General features: G+C 43.1%; 3 protein-coding genes across 4 annotated transcripts; 1 reads left to right on the plus strand and 2 right to left on the minus strand.

Annotated features, from left to right (window-relative positions):
- Window positions 1-302: 302 nt before the first annotated feature.
- On the minus strand, window positions 303-3,282 carry LOC116842879 (NADH dehydrogenase [ubiquinone] flavoprotein 1, mitochondrial). Its single transcript, XM_032812691.1, has 6 exons — window positions 2,878-3,282; window positions 2,630-2,700; window positions 1,476-2,144; window positions 1,170-1,402; window positions 905-1,108; window positions 303-826 (listed from the first exon to the last, which is right to left on the minus strand). The coding sequence occupies exons 1-6, from the start codon at window positions 2,984-2,986 to the stop codon at window positions 640-642; spliced, it is 1,473 nt and encodes a 490-aa protein (XP_032668582.1). The 5' UTR covers window positions 2,987-3,282; the 3' UTR covers window positions 303-639.
- A 1,914-nt stretch (window positions 3,283-5,196) lies between these two features.
- LOC116842890 (prolactin regulatory element-binding protein) lies at window positions 5,197-10,349 on the plus strand. Its single transcript, XM_032812714.1, has 4 exons — window positions 5,197-5,675; window positions 5,858-6,246; window positions 6,311-7,005; window positions 7,950-10,349. Exons 1-4 carry the CDS (start codon window positions 5,538-5,540, stop codon window positions 8,033-8,035), a joined length of 1,308 nt encoding a protein of 435 aa, XP_032668605.1. The 5' UTR covers window positions 5,197-5,537; the 3' UTR covers window positions 8,036-10,349.
- Window positions 10,350-10,945: 596 nt separating this feature from the next.
- Window positions 10,946-22,902, minus strand: LOC116842889. Of its 2 annotated transcripts, none has more exons than XM_032812713.1 (6): window positions 22,767-22,902; window positions 21,738-21,870; window positions 19,560-19,672; window positions 14,646-14,795; window positions 11,993-12,915; window positions 10,946-11,915 (listed from the first exon to the last, which is right to left on the minus strand). In XM_032812713.1, exons 1-6 carry the CDS (start codon window positions 22,813-22,815, stop codon window positions 11,682-11,684), a joined length of 1,602 nt encoding a protein of 533 aa, XP_032668604.1. In that variant the 5' UTR covers window positions 22,816-22,902; the 3' UTR covers window positions 10,946-11,681. The 2 variants fall into 2 exon arrangements, with proteins under 2 accessions (XP_032668604.1, XP_032668602.1); XM_032812711.1 differs by lacking the exon at window positions 19,560-19,672 and adding an exon at window positions 19,750-19,880.
- Between the last annotated feature and the right edge of the window lie 286 nt (window positions 22,903-23,188).

Raw genomic sequence — 23,188 nt, forward strand, 5'->3', positions numbered from 1 at the left:
GCTCGGTGAATCATTCTCATATGTGATCCGCATACAATAGAGTTTATCGCCTCCTTAAATCACCGATCCCGTCTGATACCCTTTGCTTTTCCTTGTCCCGACGCTTCAATCTCCTAGCGATGTGCTACAAATATGATCACTCGCCTGGTTGACAACGAATGTCCATGACTGCGCGCAACATTTCATTTCGAGATACCGCTTCGCTGACTTTATTCTCCTACGTGAATATTATCAACTACTTGGCCTAATTTCGTTGCGTGTAGCGCAAACCAATCTTCCAAGGCATGTTTATCCATTCACGATTTACGTGCGATTTACGTATATTTATGTGCACATATATACATACATACATACATAGATACATACATATATATACATATACATACACATATACATATAAATATTCTCCAATATTCTCTTTGTATATTCCTTTTATTAAAGTCGAACCACTGGCGGACGTTGCACCGAGTTCGAAGGACATTGTTACATGAGAATCGCGCGACTATCACGCATGTGTTTCATTCATTTATATACAGCGAGAATAAATAAAAAAATCTTACAGGGACTGCTCTTTAGAGTGTTGTCTCTTTCTCTGTCATGCTCTATCTAAATGTCCGCTTCTATTTCTCTCTACGGTTTTCAGTTGGACGCGACTTGCTTGTGCTGCTTCATGCGGGCCTCGATCTCCGGTCTGAAGTGCCTAATCAGACCTTGAACCGGCCACGCGGCGCCGTCCGCCAGCGCGCAGATCGTGTGTAGTTCTATTTGCTTCGTTAATTCCCACAGCATGTCTATCTCGTGCACCTCGGCTTTACCTTCCACGAACCTGCGAGGATATCGATAAAATTTAACAGCTAGGAAGGGCAATACTCGTGTGAATTGTCACTGGTAAACATGTTCCTACCTTTTGAGTATCTTGTGCATCCAGCTGATACCCTCGCGGCAAGGCGTACACTGACCGCACGATTCGTGCTTGTAGAAACTTATCAGGCGGGTAATGGCCTTGATTATGTCAGTCTGTTTGTTCATTACGATTACCGCGGCCGTGCCGAATGAACTTTGCACTCTGATGCAGTCGTCAAAATCCAATAACACAGTGTCGCATGCGCTACAAGACATACGATGATTTTCGAAAGGCGAGATCGTCAGTCAGTCGATCGATTGATTACCTTTTAGGAATGACGGGAGTAGAAGAGCCCCCGGGAATGACACCCATCAAATTATCCCATCCGCCGATCACACCGCCCGCATGTCTTTCGATCAGTTCCTTCAGCGGGATGGACATTTCTTCCTCCACAGTGCATGGCTTATTGACATGGCCGGAGATGTTGAAGAGCTTAGTTCCGTGGTTACGCACGCGTCCGAATGAAGCGAACCACGCTCCACTTCGGCGGCAAATCGTCTGTAAGTTGACATTATTCAGTTAAATCAAGAGACGAGTCGTCAAATTTAGTGAAATCTTCATCGTCACGTACGGGCGCCACTGCTACTGTCTCCACGTTAGTGACGGTCGTGGGGCATCCGAATACGCCGACGTCGGCCGGAAACGGCGGCTTCAGTCTAGGTTTCCCTTGTTTGCCTTCCATAGATTCGATCAGAGCAGTCTCTTCGCCGCAGATATACGCACCAGCTCCTCGCTGCACAAAGATGTCGAAGTCGTAACCAGAGTTGCAAGCGTTCTTTCCGATGAGACCAGCTTGATAAGCCTCCGCTATAGCGACTTGCATGTTGGACGCTTCGTTGTAAAATTCGCCGCGTATGTAGATGTAAGCTGCGCAGGCTCCCATAGCACGACCGGCGATCAGACAACCTTCGACGAGCTTGTGTGGATCGTGACGCAGAATCTCACGGTCCTTACAAGTTCCTGGTTCGCCCTCATCAGCGTTGATCACTAGATACTTCGGCCTGCCGTCTGAAGGCTTATTCATGAAAGACCATTTCATGCCAGAAGGAAAACCAGCACCACCACGGCCTCTTAAACCGGAAACTTTGATCTCATTGATGATCCAATCGGCACCTTTGTCCAATATTTCCTTAGTCTTATACCAATCACCACGGCTCAAGGCACCCTTCAGCCTCCAGTCATGTCTGCCATAGAGATTTGTAAAGATACGATCTTGGTCTGACAGAGGTCCACCTTGTTTCTACAAAAAGAGAACAAAGATGTCAATGATGCAAGCTGTATCTTGGGTAATATATATTTGTTTCAGGATTTGCCTCTAGTGAATACTATTCTCTCTTCTGTGTTGCATTTCCTAAAATATAACCTTTATACCGGTAAGTTTTTTTATTTGGATAGTCACAAAGTTACACTGGAATAATGGTCATTTGTATTGCTTTTACTATAAGGTTATATTTGCAAAATTGCAATATTCAGTATTAAATTTCTCATAAACAGTACAAACAAATTGCATGAAACTTTATCTACAAATGTTTTACTACGATAAGTATTACATTAAATTTTGTATAATTTTTGTATAATTTTGACTTAAGTGAATAAATTCTTTAATCATGATTGGATCTAAGAGCATATATCAATCAGATTTACATAATTTGCAATAGATGCAAAGCAATTTTCTCTACTAATGGAATTGAAACAAGCAAGATCATTGTATAAGAAGAGTCTCACCTTTCCCTCGGGGGCAGCATCGGCAAGAGTTCTTTGCTGTTGCTGGCTACTTAAAATCGACCCAAGGAGACCTTTAAAAAGTTTAAATTTATTTAATTACATAACCTTGTCGCGTCAAACATGTCATGGCAGGTAAAGTTTGGTCGCGAAAATGTACGTGCAAACACTTGCTCGTTGCTTTATCGTTAACAATGATAAGACAAACGACAACAGACGTGTCTTCGATAACAAATAAATGCAGAACTCACCTAATTGTCTCCTTGGTATCTGAAAACAACGCACTATGGCACTCGCCATTTCGCAGCTGATTGCCAACGAGGATGCCTGAAACATTTTTACTCGACCGGTAAAAAACATTATTATCGACTACTAATATTTTAATCTGCCTGTTAGCATTAAAGATGATGCACGTATTGCGGTTTATGTAAAAATTACAAGAGTGACAGTCATTTTGGCGTTAAAAACGCGTCGTTAAATAAGCTCTTTGATTAAAAACTAGTGCTATTATTGTTTTCTTGATTTTCCGATATTTTTTAATGTCAGATCTTTAATTTGAATCAGCACTTTTTCGTATTTTAATTAATCGTTCTCAGTAATTCCTAAGCGAAACTGAAAGCATGTTAAAAACATGAAAAAAAGAAATTCGTTCTCTGTACTCGGAACACAGATGTCTGTACTAAACTAGATTGCTAACAAGGGCTTCGAACGTGTGTCACGTAAGGTTTCCGGTTGCATGCGAGAAAATGGCGGCGGTCCTGTGTGTGACGTTGGTGTGTGACGTGTCACTTGTGTGAGTCATGGATGTAGGAATATAAGGATAGAGTATAAGCTGAGTTTATGGGGGCAAGGGGGGTGAAGCCGATTTGAGGGACGAGGTATCTCTAAAACTGTGCCTGAATTTGAGTTGAGTTGTATACTCATGCGCAATACCGCCAATTATAAACGAATTTATATTATATTTCCGCCCGAGACGCACTTTCGACGGATAAAAGACGCGAGAAACACAGAGATGTGGATCGATGTGTGCACATGGCTGTTGCTTGGTGCGAAAAGATCGAGCATTTCGAGAATAGAGCGATTGAACGTCTGTTCTTTTCTAACTTACTATCATTGTATGGAAGTACAACGGGCACGAACATATATGTAATACTACTATATTGCTAAATGAGAGAGAAGTCCGGCCCCAGGACCACGGTGCGGGAATATATATTTCTCTCTCTTTCTGAGTGTATAAACGTTATGCGCATGCAGATAGATCGTACCCGCCAATGGGAAAATAAATTATATTGTACAAAGTTGCAAAGTTGCAAGCAACTGTAAATGAAAATATTAGTTTACACAAGTAAGAAAGCAGCTATCCAGGTTAGGTACATGTCACTCACTAGCACTTTTACTTTATATATATATATATATACAGGGTATAGCAAAAGTACCGGAACGGCAAGATAACTTGGCGGGGGAGCATTTTAGAGAAAAATGTTTCAGACAAAAGTTGTAAGGCTTAAAAAAACGCATTCAACGATAGTAGTTATTTGACATAGGATGGCGTCGCCAAGGTCAGAACAAGGTCAACTTTGCTTTTTTAAATAGAAATACAAATTTTCTATTACGGTATTTTATTCAACGTAAAAACGCAAACAACTTTTGCTTGAAAAAATTTTTTATACGACCTCTATTTTCTAAGATATTTACGTAAATATCTACAAGATTATTGGTTTCAATAATTTTTTATTTGAATTCTATCAACTTTAGCGGAAAATATGAAGAGATAAAAATTGTATATTTTGTTCTTATAGAGCTCTGAGAATTTTTTCAGAATTTTATATTAACTTTTTAGTACTTCATTTTCTTACATTTTCTTGAAGTACTAAAAAGTTAACACAAAATTCTGAAAAAATTCACAGAACTCTATGAAAACAAAATAAGCAATTTTTGTTTCTTGATATTTTTTGGTAAAGTTGATAGAATTCAAGTAAAAAATTATTGAAACCAATAATCTTGTAGATATTTACGTAAATATCTTAGAAAATAGAGGTCGTATAAAAAATTTTTTCAAGCAAAAGTTGTTTGCGTTTTTACGTTGAATAAAATGCCGTAATAAAAAATATGTATTTCTATTTAAAAAAGCAAAGTTGACCTTGTTCTGACCTTGGCGACGCCATCCTATGTCAAATAACTACTATCGTTGAATGCGTTTTTTTAAGCCTTACAACTTTTGTCTGAAACATTTTTCTCTAAAATGCTCCCCCGCCAAGTTATCTTGCGTTGCCTTCTAGGATGCGTTCCTTTCGGGCGTTCACACGCTTTAAGTGCTTATAGGCGTCACTCTATCTTTCTTCCGCATCTAATGAGCGATAAAAATAGAATGACGCTTACAGTGCGTGAGCGCCCAAAAGAAACGCAGTCATAGTAGTATTACATATATGGGTACGAACCAGGCGCATTTTATCGTTACCATCGCGAAAATGCGGCAAACGAACGTAGTAAATGTGCACTTTGTTAGATGGCGTCTCGAAAATGCGCCTAGTTCTGGCCGCTAAAATCAGGCCGCTCTCAGGTTTCTCTATGGTTAGGAAGACTGCAGTGGCGAGATCTCGTAACATAGTGCTCAACCGTATTCTCATCGCTTCGACCGAATACGTGTACCTTGATTATCCTTCCGTGCAAAGTTCAAAAATTGTCACTCCGTGTACGCGCACTCGGCGCGTGCGACTTGCGTGTCCGCTTGAAGGCCGTCACATATGACGGCAGTCGATTAAACGAGGCGATGGAACGCGGACGTGACACGTGGAATCCCGGACAGTGCTGATACCGTAGCACTGTTGATCTTGCGGGATTTGTATTTTTGATTGTCCTATCTTCGCCGAGGCAAAATCGAGACACATAATTAAACGGCAAGAGAAACGTCATGCCCTCCAGAAGAAGCAAGGGTGGCCTCTTGGCCAGGGTAAATTTCCCGTTATACACCCTACAGATGCTGACTAGCAGGCATATCCTGGTGGGGGGTGGAGGAGGCTCCTCCAAGACTGGAGTTGCTAATGGTTTTGTGAGTTTGATAAATTTATGTAAATTGCTTGTCTTTTTTTGTGAGAGATATTACTTATATATTCCTATTAAGAATCTAAACACGTCATTATTTTTGGCAAAATATCTTGTATCTGATGTTGATAAGATATTATGATTTGATATCAAATTAAATTTATCCTAACTATATTGTTCGTGTCACAGGAAATCTTTGAATTGTCACACAATGGAACTCATTTCATTGCCGAAGAAGTAACCAGGCACGAAACTGGTCCCAGTGTAGTCATGAATTGTGCCTCGCATACGAACGGCAAGAAGACATGGATAGTCGCTGGTCAAGAAAGTCATTGTCAACTATACAATGTCAATTCCAAAATAGTGACTTCAGAGAATGGAGAGTTGATTAAGGGGCCAGCAACAACAGCAACAATGAACAAGGATGGTCTTAGGCATAGAAGAAACAGTGAAAAGGTTGATGAAGCTCAGTCACAAAATAAGAGGACAGAAGAGGTCAAAGACGACAATTCCAATGTGAAAAGCAAAAAGTTGCAGTTAATACTTAAACCTGCTGATAGCGTGCAGACAGCCTTTGGGTAAGATAGTTTGCATTGATTGTATCGCTCTAATTTCTCTTTTAATGTACTATGTTGCCAACAGCGATGGTGAACCTCTACAAAGAGTCGTCAGAGTGAACCTACATGGTAAAATAATGGCCACAGGTAGCACGGATGGTAAAGTGAGATTGTGGAAGTTCCCGCAATTGCACAAGCTATACGATCTCGATGCGCATGGGAACGAGATAGACGACATAGACTTTAGTCCGGACAGCAGTCTTTTGGTCAGCATCGCTAAGGACGGCAAGGCTTTCTTATGGAACGTGAAAGACGGCACGAGAGACAAGGAGCTTACTTGGACACCGCCGAACGGTGCGAAGTACATGTACAAGAGATGTCGCTTTAGGAAATTGGCGGAAGACAAGACGAGGATTGATCTGTTTATGCTCTCTAACGCCATCACGGCGAAGAATCCTAGTTACCTTCAGTTGTGGGACGCGCACACCAGTTCTATCGTAAAGTCCGCCTTCTACAAGGAGACCTTGTCGGCCCTGGCCGTGTCCGACAATGGCCAATTCGTGGCTGTCGGTACGATGTTCTCGGGCAGCGTCGACATATTCGTTGCATTCAGTCTGAGGAAGGCGCTTCATGTGCCCGGCGCGCACAGTATGTTCGTGACCGGTCTAGAATTCTTACCAACGAGTCTGGATGGTCCGGCGATTACCAGCAATACAGAGACCGCGGTCGTCAGTATCTCCGTGGACAATAGAATCTGCATACACAGTATACCATTCAGACGTAAGTACTTCATCAGAAACGACGACACGACTCGAAAAATTCAGAACATTGTACTGAAAGAGCAGTTGTCTAGTTTATTGCACATATAAGATGCAATAACTAAATTGGGTTTTTTTATAAAAACTAAATTAGTAAATATTTGATACGCTAAATGTGTCTGATGATATGATTTTTTCAGTTGAATCGTGATTACAAGCCCGTATCTTAATAGTCGTCATCCGAGACTCGTCTCACATGAGATATTCAGATCTTTGTTCAAAGTCAGGTTCAAGTTTTTCAGTTGAATTATGTATGTGTGTGTATGACACTTATAATCACGACTTAACTGAAAAAATCTCATCTAACTTTTAATTCAGATCTGAGTATCTCACTCAGAATTAGTAATCTGAGTATCTCACTCAGAAGTTTCAAGTAACGACTTTTAAACACTTAATACTAACTTGAGACAAGTTTCAAGTAACGATTATTAATCCTTCGATTGGCAACGTATTTTCGCTATCTTCAAAGTGGCAAACAGAGTCGTCATTAGTATTTTTCTTGATTTTTCTCGCTTTGAGGTGTTCGCGAAAATGATTAAAACTTCCTTTATCTTTCTAGTTGAATACTACATAGTTTTGTGAAAAAAATTACCTAATATTTTACTTTTACTGATTTTACAGTGAAAATGTTTGGAGAAATGGTCACTTCTTAGAATCACCTGGACGCAAATGTGAATCTGGTTGTCACTCGGAGGATTAAAGCTTGATCTACAATATGCTCTTTGCTTCCTGCTTCTTTCTCTTTATCTCTTTCTGACTCAAACCTTAAGCTTTAAGCCACAAAAAGATAGAAGACAAGAAGCAGAACGCAAAGAGCATATTGTAAATCAGGCTTAATATAAGATTTTTAAAAAGACGACCTTTCAGATACAGGTCATAAGAAGAAAAAAAACTTGTATGTTTTAGATACACTGCCATTCTGGTTTGTCATCGTATTGATAGTCTTGTGTATATGCGGCGCATTCATTCTCTGCAGTTATCTGGGCATATGACCCATGAAATGCGCGACCGAGGCAGTGAAGCAGGACGCCGCCTTCTCCCGGTTACGTTGCGTCTCCTAATAATAATCAGACGACGAGTCGACGATTGTCCGCGTATTAGAGATCGAATGAAATACAGACGCGATCGTTCGACGCACGATCCACTCGTACCGTTTACCTTGGCCGCTTGGAAGCGCCGTATTACGCAGGACAAATTACGTAAATATAAGGAGGGGGTGCACGGTGTTTCATCGGAGACACTCGTACGGTAATTAGCTTGTGAAGCAAACGAGTGCACTGTAACCGCGAGTATGCACAGTGTTAGGGCTAAAAACGTTCTCGAATTGTTCGACGGATCGTCGTGGTCGTTCGTTACCGTACAATAGCTGAATTCGTTGTTGTACACTGGCATAACTTTTGGGAATGTTTATCCTGGAACTGTTCGACGGAACCTTTTCGATCGTGATGATTGCATTTTTCATCGATTGTCTTATTATCTGAAGTGATCGGAATGTTCTCGGCAGCGATAAATAGCGAACGGTTTCGCGATAGCTGTTCGCGATGTGCAATTTAAACGACTTGACGACGTCGGTCGAGGTGCTACTGTGATAAATGAACTACGTCGCACCAGAGTTGCTTCCAACTGATTGAGGCCGCACTATCTAGCACATTGATGTACATAGATTTGCGTGTTGCGGATTTTTAGCGCGAAAAAGATTGGATTTAGCACGGCGCGTTCCCGTGCTATCTTCCGTTTGAGTACGGGTATGCTCAAGTAGTAGTTTTCGTTACGGCGGTAAATCGGGACGTATGCTTGTCGTACTTACCCACACGTTGAATGAAAATCTCGCAGTCCTCTTCTCTTTTGTGTTGCGGATGGGATTTTGTAACACATTGCCCTGTAACACATCAATTGCATTTATGTATTAGTGATTTCTATGTTCGTTTTTACCACACATTACCCCGTGTAATTATTACACGTGTGTAATTAACACATTATCACGTGTTTCTGACTGTTTTCCTCACAAAGTAAGACAAACGGTGAATGAGATATTTATATCGAATGATATTGCACGGTTAGCAATGATTGGCGTTACGTTTTAGAGGTCGTGAATTTTATTTATCGACGCTTTCTGAACTTTTTTAACGTTTGGCTTTATTGAGCGGTTTTATTGCTTGTTTTGTACACCTCTAACGCGAATTCGTTCCGAATGTATCCTCTAAATTTCTTGGAGTGACATTCCATTCGGAAAGTACAGTGACGACTGAGTCATCTGATTTCTCGAAATTGAAGATTGAATACATACTTGGTTTCAAAACAGCTTGAATACTTTTTCTCTGGTGAAGTTAGGAGCGCATCAAGTGGTTACGATTGCGAGCTATTATTCACGATAACCGATTTCGACAAGAGTTGGAGGGACATTATACAATATATCTAAAACGTAACAATTGAAACGGAGGATTCAGGAAAAACGCAAGTATCTTTATCACATTCTTATCTATCAGATAAGAATATAGTAAAGAGTGAATACTTACATTGTGTACTGTCACTTTGACTTCTCGATCATAACCGATTACTATGTAACTTATGAACAGTGGCTTTTGTAGCTTCTCTAACTTTATCGGAAGAAATATATTTAAATCGTATAATTCAGTGTAAACACCAAAACAGTAACATTGCATCAATGTTATTACTTAATGATGTAACTGAACGCAGTTATTATTTTTTTTAGTAGGAAATTATAACATATTAATGTAATATTACCAATTGGTGTTCACTGGGAGTATACTACATCTTCACTAGTATACTATATATTCACTCTAATTGATTGAAATATTCACTCACATTGAGTCCAAGCTCGAATGAAATATTCCATCTTGCGATTTCGAATAGTAGTATTTTATTATTACTTCAGGTGAAAATACTGCTCCTTTTCGCTCGTATTGAGTAAGATTTCGCTCCAAGAAATCTATAGAATATAAAGCGTTTATCTTGAACTTTCTTTTATCGATAAAAGTGCTTCTAAATGTGCTTACAAGTAAATCGGGAAGCCTGCAAGTCACATTTAGAAACATTTTTATCGATGAAAAAATGTTCAGAATAAGGGCCTGAATGTCGAAATTTGTCCGAATTAATGTGTATATGTGTACGAATTATCGTAAACAACTTTGAAGACCTTTCGAAAAAATAAAACAGATTTTTAAGCGTCGATCGATTGATAGTAAATCATTAAACAATGACACAATCGATACAAAGTATCTCTTTCGTGGAAAGAACTCTTGTGAAGCGTGGAAACGACAAAATAAAACCGTGAAATCCATTGTATCATGTACGGATCCGTGAAATATTCTCTCGCGGACGATTGTCCACTTGAGTTGTCGACGGAATGTCGTCCGAAATCGAAAGGGAGCCTCAGGTCAGCATTGACATTTTACGATCCGCCCTAGCTGTCTCATGGCAGTTTCCCACGCGGCGCGACGAGGAAGAGGCGCGACTATAAAGGAAAGTTTTGCCTTTTGACATTCGGGATATCCACGAAAGAAGTCAATGCATTCGACGCTGCGAGGTGATGCAAGAGAACATATTTACTAAATTCTAAATTCTTTTATCTACATGGAACATATAACTGCTTTCATGAAAAGCTATAATCTTGGTAAAGTTTAAAAAAATGTATTTTCTTATGTGTATTAAGAATATTTTACATTGGTATAAGTGAATATGTTATCACCAATAACATGTTATACAGCACAAATGTTTAAAATACTTCCCAGAGACATCCCAGAGATGTTTGACGTCTCTAGGACGTCTCTAGGATATATTTTGGACAAATTGTGCTGTATGAATAGTACCCATCATCACGAATTGATACATTATTTTTTAGATTTTTTTTCTCTCAATATATGGGTTGAAATGAGTTCTGCTTTTGTATATGTGTGTGTAATTTTTATTGAGAAATTTTTTAAGGATACTAGGAAGTTACACTTATGTAGACTCGCGCGTCGCTTAAATTCTAAACGAGTACATGTGTATAGGGGCACAGGGATGGTGTTCGGCGGCCTTTTCGTCCCCCGCATCGTCGGTACGGCAAAGGAAAACGACGAGGACGAGGATCAGGAGGGCAAGGATCCGGTGGTTATGTACAAGTGGGACGTCTCCTCCGGGCTCGTCGGTCTCATTCTCGCCGGAACGTCGAGCTTTCGGAAGCGCGTGGTCGACGCCCGCTCGGACGAGCTCTCGCTCCCCTTTTTCACGGGCGGAAGAGGAGCGCCGTCGCGCGATGGCGTTTTCCTCGTGAAATCGGCCATCCTCAGCGGATGGCGTGCGCCGGCGCGCTTGCCGATCCTAATCTGCATAAATAATAATAGCCGAGGATATTCGGCTCGGAGAGAAACCAGGCGCGGCGCGGCGCGTTTCCCTTCGAAAGCGGAAGACCGCTGTACGCTCCACTTTAGCCGCGCGACCTAATCTCCAGCCGAGGTGACGCTTTCTAATTGCGATAAGACGACCGATTGCTTTCTCCCGGTGTGTTCCTCCCAGAGAACCGCGACTCTCGGTCTCGTCGACGGCGAGCGCGATTTCCGCATCGTCGAGTCGCGTCACTCCCAAGTCCGCCGGAGAAACGGCCGACGCGGCGTCCCTCGCTTCGCGAACGACGGATCACTTCTTCACCGAGAAACCGTCGCCTGTCGGGTCCAACAGCCATGGGTAGTTGTTGGGACATTCCATGCAGGTGAAAAGACGCAAGGTCTCGCCCGGCAGCTCCCTGGTGGTCAACGGGCAGGCGTTGGGCAGCGAGCAGTACGGAAGGCCCTTCTCGTCGCAGGTCTCTTTCCAGTCTTGGAAGTCCCTGAGCGCGGAGAGTTCGGTGGGCTGTTGCATCCACTTGATCACCTGGCGAAAGAAACGAAGCGTGAAGAGCGCGCTCGAGCAAATGTCAATGAACGGACGGAGATAATTCGATTTCTCACCTGAACCATCGTGACGAAGTAGACGTCGCTTCTGGCGATCATCTCCTCGATGAACTTGATGAGCTCCTCTCTGTACTCCTTCTTGCTCTTGAGCCAAGACGCGTGGAAGTGCAGGCCGAGCGGCGCACGGTTGCTATTGAAGTGTCTGTTGAAGTTATGCCTGAGCAGACGCGCAAACTGCTCGCCGGTCTGGATGTTGGAGCACGAGTCGACCATGTGACAACCTGGCAGAGATTCGTCGAAGGTGGGGTCGTCTCTGCGGTCCAGCTCGTTCATCACCATCTCCCAGACCGGATGCGACCTGGACGGACAGTTGCCGCCGTTGCCGTTGCACTTGTGCGGCATCCTGAAGTACAGAGTGTACGGCCAGATGGGCACTCGTCCCAGAGAGGCGGTGATCGAGGCGTCGTACACGAAGAACTGATCGGCCATCATTTCAAATTGCTTGTTGCCGCCGACTCTGAGGTAAGGAGCGCGCATGCCGATGATGGAGCCGTCGGTGATGTTGGCGAAGCGCTCGATGATCAGACGTGCACCGGCCATCTCTGCCAGCCAGTCATCGTATGTGCCCTGAGTCCAATACTGCGGGTCGTCCTTGTGCGTCAATGAGAACACCGCGATCTCATGGCCGCGACGGTGAAGGTCTTGCACAGCTGAGTAGTTGGTGTACTTGTGGGAGACGAAGAAGGTACCGCGGATCTGGCAGCCGTTTGGGTTCTGCCGTTGCCCGTTGAAGATATCCTCGTACAAGTCGATATTGTCCACGTTGACGGCGCCGTTGAAGGTGATCGTGATCATCTGCGGCACTTGCTGGGGATCGATGTTGCCCGGGATGCGGGTGCCGTCCGCCGAGCAATAACAGTCGGGAAGGACGCATTGCGTGGGGTCGCAATCCGGAGCGCGGTTAGGATCAGTCTCCACGGCTGTAATTCATTCGGATTATTCTTCAGTCAAATTTTTTAAAAAACATTGCAGCGAGTGGTCTTGTTATTTGACGACAATTTGTCGTCACATCAAGAGGACGTTGAAATTCATTTTAGGACATTGCTTTTTCTTTATTATGAAAGATAAGTAAAATTTAACGGATTGTAATATACGTAAAAATAATGCTAATGGAAAGTGATTAGAAAATGACCATTATACCGTTCGAAAGCATAAATCTTCTTTTTTAATTTGCATATCTATAGATACAGGGCGACATTTCTTCACTAAGTTATAGAATATTGCAGCAAAAATGCCATTTCGACTTGGGCATTTACAGAAGACATACAAATCACTGTACGATGTTTTCCAAAATATAAATAGAAAATTTAAAGTTCACTATTTAAATTGCACTTGTGCGTCATGTTTTTTATCAAAATAATTGTTTTTGTTACAAACTCGATTAAAAGATATTAAAATATGTCGTCATTTTTCATTAAACTCAATATATTTTAGCGAGAAGCGATAATATTACGATCTTTACACACTTAAACCTAGAGACTTCAAACTTTAAAATGCTTCTAGAATGATTTTGTTATAGTAAATTTTTATGGAAGTTATAGGCCGGTATTCATAGTCGAATCTTATTTCAAGACCGTTTTAAGTAATATTTTAAGATGCGGCTTTGTGATTGGTTCATGACATCTCAAGGCAGTACTTAAGATGATCTTAAATATAAGATCGGACTATGAATATCGGCCATAGTCTATTGTCATTTTTCAGGATTCTGTATATGGACGTCCGATCCTTTATTGAGTCCTAGCACTACCTTAATTTTCGTTAAGGAAAGTGGCGGGTCATAGCGACGACTTTGGAACTAAATGTCGATACTGAGCAAAAATTTAATAATCCTTGAGACCCGTTACTAATATTTAAAAATAACGGGTCCGTTAATCTTTAAACCTGTTATTAATCCATAAAAATAACGAATCTAATAAAAATAACATGTTAAAGTTGATTGGTGGCTATTTGACGATATCGAACATAAAGTCACTACTAGAAAGGTTTGAATCTTAGCTAAGTGTTCGTAGGTGGTCAATAAATATTTGCTGAAAAAGGATCGAGTCTGAGATGTGGTTGACATTTAGTTTCAAAGTCTCCGCTACGAGCCGCCACTTTCCTTAACGATAAGTCGAGAGCTCGTAATACGATTCAATATATACTCAAGTGAACATTCACTCTTTGAATAATATACTACGGACGATATTATAATCAGATCTCTCTCGCGTTATATGTACGAATCACCTAAGATTTTTTGTTTACGCGATGTAATTTGATAAACTTTATCAAATATTGTGACAATCCACGTATTTCTGTTTACATTAGTATAACACTATAAAAAATAATTACACTTTATATTTAGTAAGATATTTGAAAACTAGAGGTTCCAGGTTAATTTCCGAAACATTTCATTAACATTATTTTTTACTATAATTACGTAAAATCGTTGCTCGTTGAATTTTGTCTACTTTTCTTAGTCGAAGAAAGCCATCCTTTAATTTTAGCCTATTAAAATAGACTACTTTCTACTTTGTCGAATTATAGATTTGGCATGCTTTGACAATACAATACGTAGCTCTTACGATACGTTTATAATCAAAATCTAAGATCGACTTGCATTATTCGTCACTGGATCTTAGCATAGGCGAGTGTAATACGTTACGACACTTACTGCAGGCGTTCTCGTCGGACTCGTCCTTGCAGTCGGGCTTGCCATTACAGAAGAGCTCCTTGTCGACACACTCGCCGTTACCGCACGACAATTTTCCTTCTGGGCAAACGGGTTCGTCGGTCTTGAGGATGGGCAAGACCTTACGCGGCTCTGTAAAACGCAATCCCTGTTAGAGTGCTGGATACTCGTTCGCAAAGTGGCTGCCATTTGAGCTACCGAGCGGATGCAGCATAGGAATCCATCAAATGTCAACAGGATGACCATAGAATGCCCGTTGCAACAAAATATTCATTAATTAACTCTTTCGACACGATTTGTAATTTATAATAAAATATGTAAAATCATATCGACGAGCGTAATTCCTCGATACAATAAATCGCGCACTGCGACAAAAAAGGGTTTTTCTTAGATCATAATAATTAATACGACTCAATTTAATGAATGTATAATGAATATTAATTAATAATATATTTTAGAAATTGTAATTTATATCAATTATAATTCACAAAATATAGTTTTCTATTTCAGTGCACGATTTTCTTTTATCGAGAGGCACCTGTTGACGAGCTCGTTTATGGTCAGCTACCGGACATTGTTTGAGATTCGCATTGCTGTCGGTGCCGTGAAGAATTCACATAAATAACCAGCCGTGAGTGTGATCAAGGCCCGGGATGCCGCACTGCTTGGCCCATCCCGAATTTATTTACACTGATTAAACGTAGCGGCGTAGGAACCATATGTCTCTCTACGTGGACTTGAAGAGCACCCAAACATGGAGGGTGGGTGGGGCGGGGGAGAACAAAGAAAATGTAAAAATTCAAATTGTTAAGCTGGTAGGGATTGTGCTGAATTAATTCGTGTCACCCAGTTCCGCAGCCTACCTCGCAGCACCTCGTAGCAGACACAATAACATCAAGTCTCTCTACTTGTACGTACCATCAAACACCAACTGACAGCAAGTGACTAACGTTACTTCAATGTTATAATTTCTCATTCAATGATGTAACTGTTACGTACAACATATGTTGCGTTGCGCTCACATTATTGAGTGCTCTCTAAATTTCTTGGAGTGGAATCTCGTTTACAAAGCAATAGAAAAAATACTGCCACTCGCAAGAGTGAATGTTCCACTTAAGCTTAGAGTGGATTCTGACTCAATATGAGCGAAAGTTTCAATTAAACGTAGATTCGAACTTTTCAGTTTTAAGAAAATATTCATTTTAATTCAGTGTGAAAAAAAATTCTCTCTATATGAGTGAAAAATCATTCGAATGCGGCTCGGTGCTAACGTCACTTGCCGAGTGAAATTTTACTCCAAGAAATTTAGAAAGTGATAAATTATAATACTGATATAATGTTACTGTTAATTGGTGTTTACTGGAGTTTTCAATCGGCAATTGCGGGGCATCTATGTACAGGCAAGATCTCGAAGGATCCTTTTCTCGCGTCGGAGAGATTGTCGCGTGGAGGAACTACCTCGCCAAACGCATACACGTTCCTACGCCGCTGTCTCAAAGATGGTTCTTTCTTTATTCTGGTCCTCCATCGGAGTGGCTTTCATCGCGTCTCGTCTCGTTTCGTCTCGTCTCGTCTCTCGTTTATCAGTCTCTCTCGTTTATTTTCGCCCTCGCAGCTTTTCTTATTGTCACATCGAATTACCAAGCGCACGTTTTGTCCGTCGCGTCGTTTCTCGTCTCGCTTAGTCACGGAGGGTGTGTGTACATCCCGTCTCGTCCTGCAACCTTTCTACCGGTTTTCGCAGGAGGACTGTTTGTCTTTCACTCGACGACAACGACTCGAACGTAAATCGTGACTCGGCTACTATTTTCTGCCTCGTTGACTGGCAGCGATGCACGCAAGTCGTTATTTGTGTATATGAAAGAAAGGCAGACAGAAAGAGGTAGAAAGAGAGAGAGAGAGAAAAAGATGAGCTTTGAAAGTGTGCTGTGATGCGAGCGAAACGAAGATGAGCGACAGTAACTGTTTAGGCAATGAAATTAGAGTGTGCCAAGCGCAGCATGAGAGCGTAAGGAATGGGCGAAGAATAACGTCTCGTTATTCGTTCGCATCCTCGAAGCTTCATCTGTCGAGACTATTGGATTCTCAACACACACTTCGTGTGTATGTGTCCGCACTTTTTAGGACAGTTTCCACCAAGTCTAATCGATGGAAAATACGCGACCGTGTACACCGTGCACGATTATGTTACGGAAGTGAGTGCGAAAAAGTCTCGTTTCTCGTCGTCCTGCAGTCGTGAAAACGAGGATTTGCGACGAAAGAGGAGTTCCCGCAAGGAGGGAGATCAACGATCTGGTTGATTGCGTGCGCGCGCGCACACATTTCGCGATTTCAGTAGTAAAAGCGAGCCGGAGTAGCGAGGAGCTCCTGTAAGGAGGCCAGATCGTCCAAGCGAAACCGATCTGGCAGCAGAGAGAAAGATCGGCCGAACGAATACGTGCAACCTCGTGCCTGGAGCGAGCGCTGCTCGTGGGGGACGGCGAGGGGGTGGATGGAGCGAAATGTTAGAAAATCATTGCGCGCCAATGTTGACCCGTGACGATGTGACGAAAAGAAGGATCGTGACATTTGAAATTTGCATCGCTTGTGACAACGCGTGCGTGCGCGAAACACGCAAAAAAAGCGCCGTTCTCTCGATAGAGATGATAAATTGGTACCAACGGGGCGAACACTACGTTCCGCGCGGTTTTTAAAGCGCCGCGCTCTCATATTTATTTAACCGGTATATCGCCCGTGTATTTGTTCGATTCGCGAAGCGCTCGTGCGTATTCAGCGTGCGTGAACGCGGAATGAGAATCGCGCGCGCGCGCAGCGGTGCATTTAGCGTCGAGTGGAAATTACGTTTTGAAACGCTAACGCAATAATCGCGATTACGGCCGGCGCGGAAAGATTATCGGCGTGCGATAATTGCAAAATTGCAACTCTGCAAAGGGAAGTTAGCAAAGGGGGCGACGGGATGCGAGAGAATTTATCTCGAGCAAAGAATCAGTATCTTTTCCTTCTTTCTAATTTTTATCTTTGTTTTTTTGTTTTGTTTTTTAAGAAAACTCCCTTCACCTCTTTCTAAATTTCCATCCGCGCGAATATCTGCGTCTCATTTGCTCTGAGCGAGCACTTGATAGACCGCGATCGCGTTGCCACTTGAAATTTAATGGCTTCAGGTCGGAAAGCGAGATGCGTCTGATGCATATTCACGCGAGGGATATTTCTCGCTGACGTTTATCAGCGCTCTCGTGGGAATAACGTGAGCGTAATGGTCTCCCGCGTACGCACTGGCGCGCAATTTGGTGTTAATGAAACGACGACAGGCTAGTGTTAAGCCGACGGCAAATCTGATGGAGCTGGACGAAATCGCGCGCTAGTTCACTGTAAGATTAAAAGCGACTCTGGCAAGCTGCCACTCGCAGTGAATGAGGGATATTTCGCAATGAGAGAGAGAGAGAGAGAGAGAGAGAGAGAGAGAGAGAGGAAGAATAAGATTCCCGCGTGACACGTAAATAATACGACGAAGCGCGATAAATAAGCAAGAGCAATCAATGCATTCGCGAAGTTTTCGAGCATAATACTTGAAGTAAATACTGGGGCTTCCAAGTATTCGAGTATATCTGATTATCCGGATATTCGAAATTGGTTCCGATCCGGAAACTCAAAATTGCATCACGCGAAAAAACCGTACGAAGAAGATAGGAATAACGGTGTAACTAGAACTCAGACTGAGTAACTAGAATTTCAACCGGTTGGATTCTAATTGCTTCTGTATAACAGTCAGTTTTATCGTCAGTTCTATCTTCTAGAATACGTGAAAATAAAGCAATATCCTGATATGATTTTTCAGCTTAAGTTTACGTTTTACAGTTGTGGAAATTTGTGTGCGGGAGCCGTAAGTTATTAAATTGCAATTAAAAAATGTTGATTTGATTGTCAAATTTTCGCGAGGGATCTAGATTTGTCCGAATGATCGGGCATCCGGCTAGTGCCAAATCCGAAGGAATATCGAAGCCCTAGTAGATACAGATAGCGCGCGTTGCTTGCTACCTCGTTCGTCCAACTCCGTTTGGAAAGCTTTGCTCGTTAGTGGTACGCGGTGAGTCGTGGAAATCGCGTGAGAAAAAATGGGGAGATAGTTTCGAGGACTCGAAACCGGATTAGCCGTTGACGAGGGCCGACGTTTCGCGACACTGTGGCGTCTCTGAAGGGTTCTCGCGCGATCACCTCCGCTTCTCTCGAAGGTTAAAAACAATATCGCCGTCGTCGTCGTCGTCGATAACGACAACGACGACGACGACGACGACGAGGGTCTCACTTTCGCTGAAAATCGAAACCAGTCGCGCCGCACCAGCCACCTCTCGCCTCTCGCGCCACGGAACGAAAGTGGTCGGACGAGAGCGACCGGCGAGTAACGTCTCTCGAAAGTATCGGGATCCGGGCATTCCCGATCGTTAATCGCGCCGGCTGAAAGTACAAGTCGCCCGCTCAATTTCGCGTCGAATCCCGTCGCTATGTTAATGAGCGCTTTCCGGTTTAATGGCGTCGCCACGTGTGCGTCGTGTGTGTCGCTGGAAAGTTTCGCACAGTCGGCTTTTTCGATCCTCGTCGTTTACGCAACGCGCGTTGCGCAATGTCCCGAAGCTCGATCAAGTAGTGATTTCTCATTGATAATTGGCTGGCAGGATCGCCGAGCTGAGCAACCTGCGACCTCGCGCGGAAAATTCTTCCCTTTTTCCTGAAGATTGCCCTTTCTTTCAGAGACGCTCACAGTCGGGGCACGTCGGGCACGATATCTCATGCGTTTAGTTAGTAATGTACGAATGGTGCGTGCTACGTTGCGAGTCTACGAAGGGATCGGCGATCTACCGAGGCGGGACATGGCTCGCCGTCGCCGATCCGTCGACTTACTCTCGAGCTTGTCACAGTTGGTGACTTTGCCCTTCCAGTCGCAGGTCTGTTTGTCCAAGTCAAAGGCCAGTCCGCTGGGGCACGTGATTTGCTTCAGGCCGGACCTTGTACACCTAGTGTGGCCGGAACAGAAAACAAAAAAAGGCGCCTATGTGAGTCTAAAGAGAGAAAAAGTCGTAGTGTCGCTTACTCTCCAGCTGATCGCAGTTCTTGACGTTCGTCTTCCAATCGCAGGTTTGCCGCTCGATGTCAAACGCGAGACCGGTCGGGCAGCGCACCGTCGCCAGCCTGGTCACGCCGATCTCGGTGGCTTTGTCGCACCTAGGATTCATTCTCACATCGAAAAGTCCATCTCGAATCTCGAGATTGCGAAACCGGCCCCGCGAAATAGCAGCGAGAAAGTTACCGGGCCGTCGTTAATCGCAGAGAAAGAAGAAAAAAGAAAGGAAGAAATATCTCCTCCGGATAACGAGGGAAGCTTTAAAGGATTGGCGCCGAGTTGTTCTACCGGATCGCCTTGAGCGAGAGACGCCTGGAAAGTCGGAATTCGATCGAGGTGTTTCGCGATCAATCGCATCCTAGATCGATAATAAACGATCGGCGGGCGTTATTTTTATTGTCGACCACATTCCGGCTGGTCGTACGATACATTATCCTGTCAAAAGCTGATGTCCTTGGGGGACTTTACGTTCTCCGCGTGCCCGGACAAAGGGTAGGAATAAAAATGCGCCAAGCGTCCGGCTCCTGGCGTTTCTCAAGCAGCACTTGACAATTTTCGCAAAACCTCCGTTACGGCTAATGTTTGGCGGCCGCAGGTGAACGGGACTGAGCGAGCTTCAGACCGGCGCGACCCGGAGAAAGTCCAGTCATCGTATATAGATCTAACTACTTCCTGGCAACCGGTAGAGTCGGCAGAATAAGTCCAGGTAGGCGGAAGTGAGTCGGCCGCCAAGTTTTTCGTTTGAAACCCTATTCACCTTGCGATCCCATTCACCCGCGGTCGCTGCACATTACGGTTATATAAGATAATGGAGTCGCGATGAGGTCAGCCACACGTAACTATTGGCATCCCTTAATTATTAACGCTCTGATGGAAAATCTGGTTTCCCTTGCAACCAGCGACATCTGTTCACAGTTTTACTCATGAAGAAATAAACTTAACTGCAACGTTGGTCACATGAAAAGCCAAGTTTCCAAGTTAGTGCCACTAACAAAGGGAAGTGTGTTGTGTGATCTATCCTAATAAAGTAAACGCGAATGACGAGCATTCTGCGAGGTCATGGGCCCAGATGGACAGGTATACGTACATTTGGTCGCATCCTTTTTATGAGTAGTTTATATGGCACTCATTTATCACGTAGAATGTTGGAATAGAAAAATTCGAAAGAAATACGAGAAAATCGTCAGAATTAATTCAAAACAACATATCATGTAAAACGTGATGTGAAAATCTCGGTGTGTAACTCTCGGTAAATTTGTTGATGCATTGATGTAACTGAAATCTTATATCATTGTATGATTTAAATTTTCCGATTAATTCAATACAATATATTTGCTTCGTAATTAAATAAAGAAATTATGCAGTTGTCATTATCGATTGTTTACACTGTGATAACTATGAATGTTTGTCGGGGAAAATAAATACCCAGAGATAAACAACTGTACGTAAATTTGATAGCCACTTTAGCAGTGAATTTTTGCAAATACTGCATCTCATGGAGATTGATTACTATATGTGAGTGCCTCATGTAGTAATCATATTTATGATATAGGATAGCGAAATAGAAGCATGAAAAAGTAATCCAGATCTGCTTAAGATGATGTATCGTGACTTTTGGTAAATTTGTTGCTGCATCAATACAACGAAAAATTTACAGTGTTTTATGACATAAATTTAACGATCGATTCAATCAGCAATCTTTGCCTTGCCAAACGTAAGAAAATTGTAGATTTTCATCGATCATCATCGATCGTCCTTTACATTGTAGGAATCGTGAAAGTCTATCTGGAGAATCCGCTCATCGCCTTAATTCTAATTTGACCTCTTTGCGCGGAATAGAACAGTAGAAACCAGAAGGAAAATGGTCGATGCCAGTTTCTCTCTCGTTTTCTTTCGCTGCGTTGTAAAGTATTTCCGCTCGTTTCTGCATTCGCGGATAAAATAATAAGACCGCTCACCTCACGACATCGCGACAGTCTCCTTCAACGCTCAAGCGAAAGTACTCGTCGCCTGGCCGGTCCTGACAAAGCTCCTCAGCGTTCGCGTCGGTCCCGTCGCCGCCTTCTTCATCTTGCGCTTTGACCTGCGTGCCTGTCGACAGGAATACAGCTTGTTAATTAATCAAGTTTGCATTGAGCTTGACAGTAATCTTGTTTTGATAATGATTAAACATTGTCAACATTACTCGAGATACATAATGAGGCTTGGTGACAGAGATGTGTACTTGGACGAATTTTACTTGGCAAACACGTAAACTTATTACTGTTTAATTCCATTCGACTGTTATTTAGAGGTTTGTGTGTCTCATTGCAATATAGTTGGTACTTTGACTTACAATTGAAATTCAGAATCGGCACGACCAAAGACAAGTTCCAATCGCTTGTTTCAGTATGACATTTTGCACGGGGACGAGGTAGAGGTGAATTCGATTAATCGTTGAAAATGTCACGATCGGTTCACGACACGAGCGTGCGCGTGTGCAAGCGCGTACTTCGCGATCGCAGATCGAAGGAGGGGTCGGTGAACCGTGGTAGAAGTAGAAAGTCTTGAAAATGTCAGGGCAACGGGGGGGAAAGCGACAGTGGTTCTCCAAAGTAGGTCCTCCACCTCTCCCACCCTTTTTTTCTTTCAGAAATGTACGGATCCACGTCGAGATTTCGAAGATTCTCTCTCTTTTTCTCTTCATTTACAATTCCAATTTTCCCAAGATTACCGAAAAACCACGTTTTTTCTTTCGTTGCGCAATACTCAACGAGCTCTCTCTCTCTCTCTCTCTTCCTCTATCTTTCTATCTATGATGTAAAATTAGTTTTTTTCCGCGGCGTTACGTCTTCCGCGACTTTCCTCGTCACTTTGACGCGGCCCGCGTGAATTGAAATTGAACAATTTGATAACTCCGACGCGTACGACCGTAAACGCGCTGCGTTCCAAACGACGAATTTCGCGACACACGATGACTCTTAGCAAACGGAGTAAATCGTACTCACCGGCGAACAGGCACAGGGATCCTAACAGGAATATCAACCTCGGCGACATCGTCGTCGTCGTCGTCGTCGTCGTCGTCGTCAGGACAGAGAGCGTCTGGACAAGCCGCGCCCTCTCCACCCCTCTATATGTGCACCACCACTCCTTCCCTCTTCATCGTGGGACTTTCACCTTCCGGACCGTGCTGCCATCTTTCAGGTGGGTTTCAGGAAAGCGGCTGGAGCAAAGTGCATCCTGTCCACCGGAGAAGACGAAGAGCCGGCTGAAGTTGAGCCCCACCATCGTTGGCGATTTCGCTTGGGACGAGCTTTCAGGTTGCCGCACGTGCCACTGTCGTGCGATGATCGTCGCAATCTGCAGATTATTGCGACAACAATTTCACTTACACTTCCAGGCACATTCGACCCGGAGCGGAGGAGGCAGG

Source organism: Odontomachus brunneus, unplaced genomic scaffold, assembly GCF_010583005.1.
Source record: "Odontomachus brunneus isolate Ranch 3 - 2012 unplaced genomic scaffold, Obru_v1 Obru_scaffold_028, whole genome shotgun sequence".
Classification (NCBI taxonomy): domain Eukaryota; kingdom Metazoa; phylum Arthropoda; class Insecta; order Hymenoptera; family Formicidae; genus Odontomachus; species Odontomachus brunneus.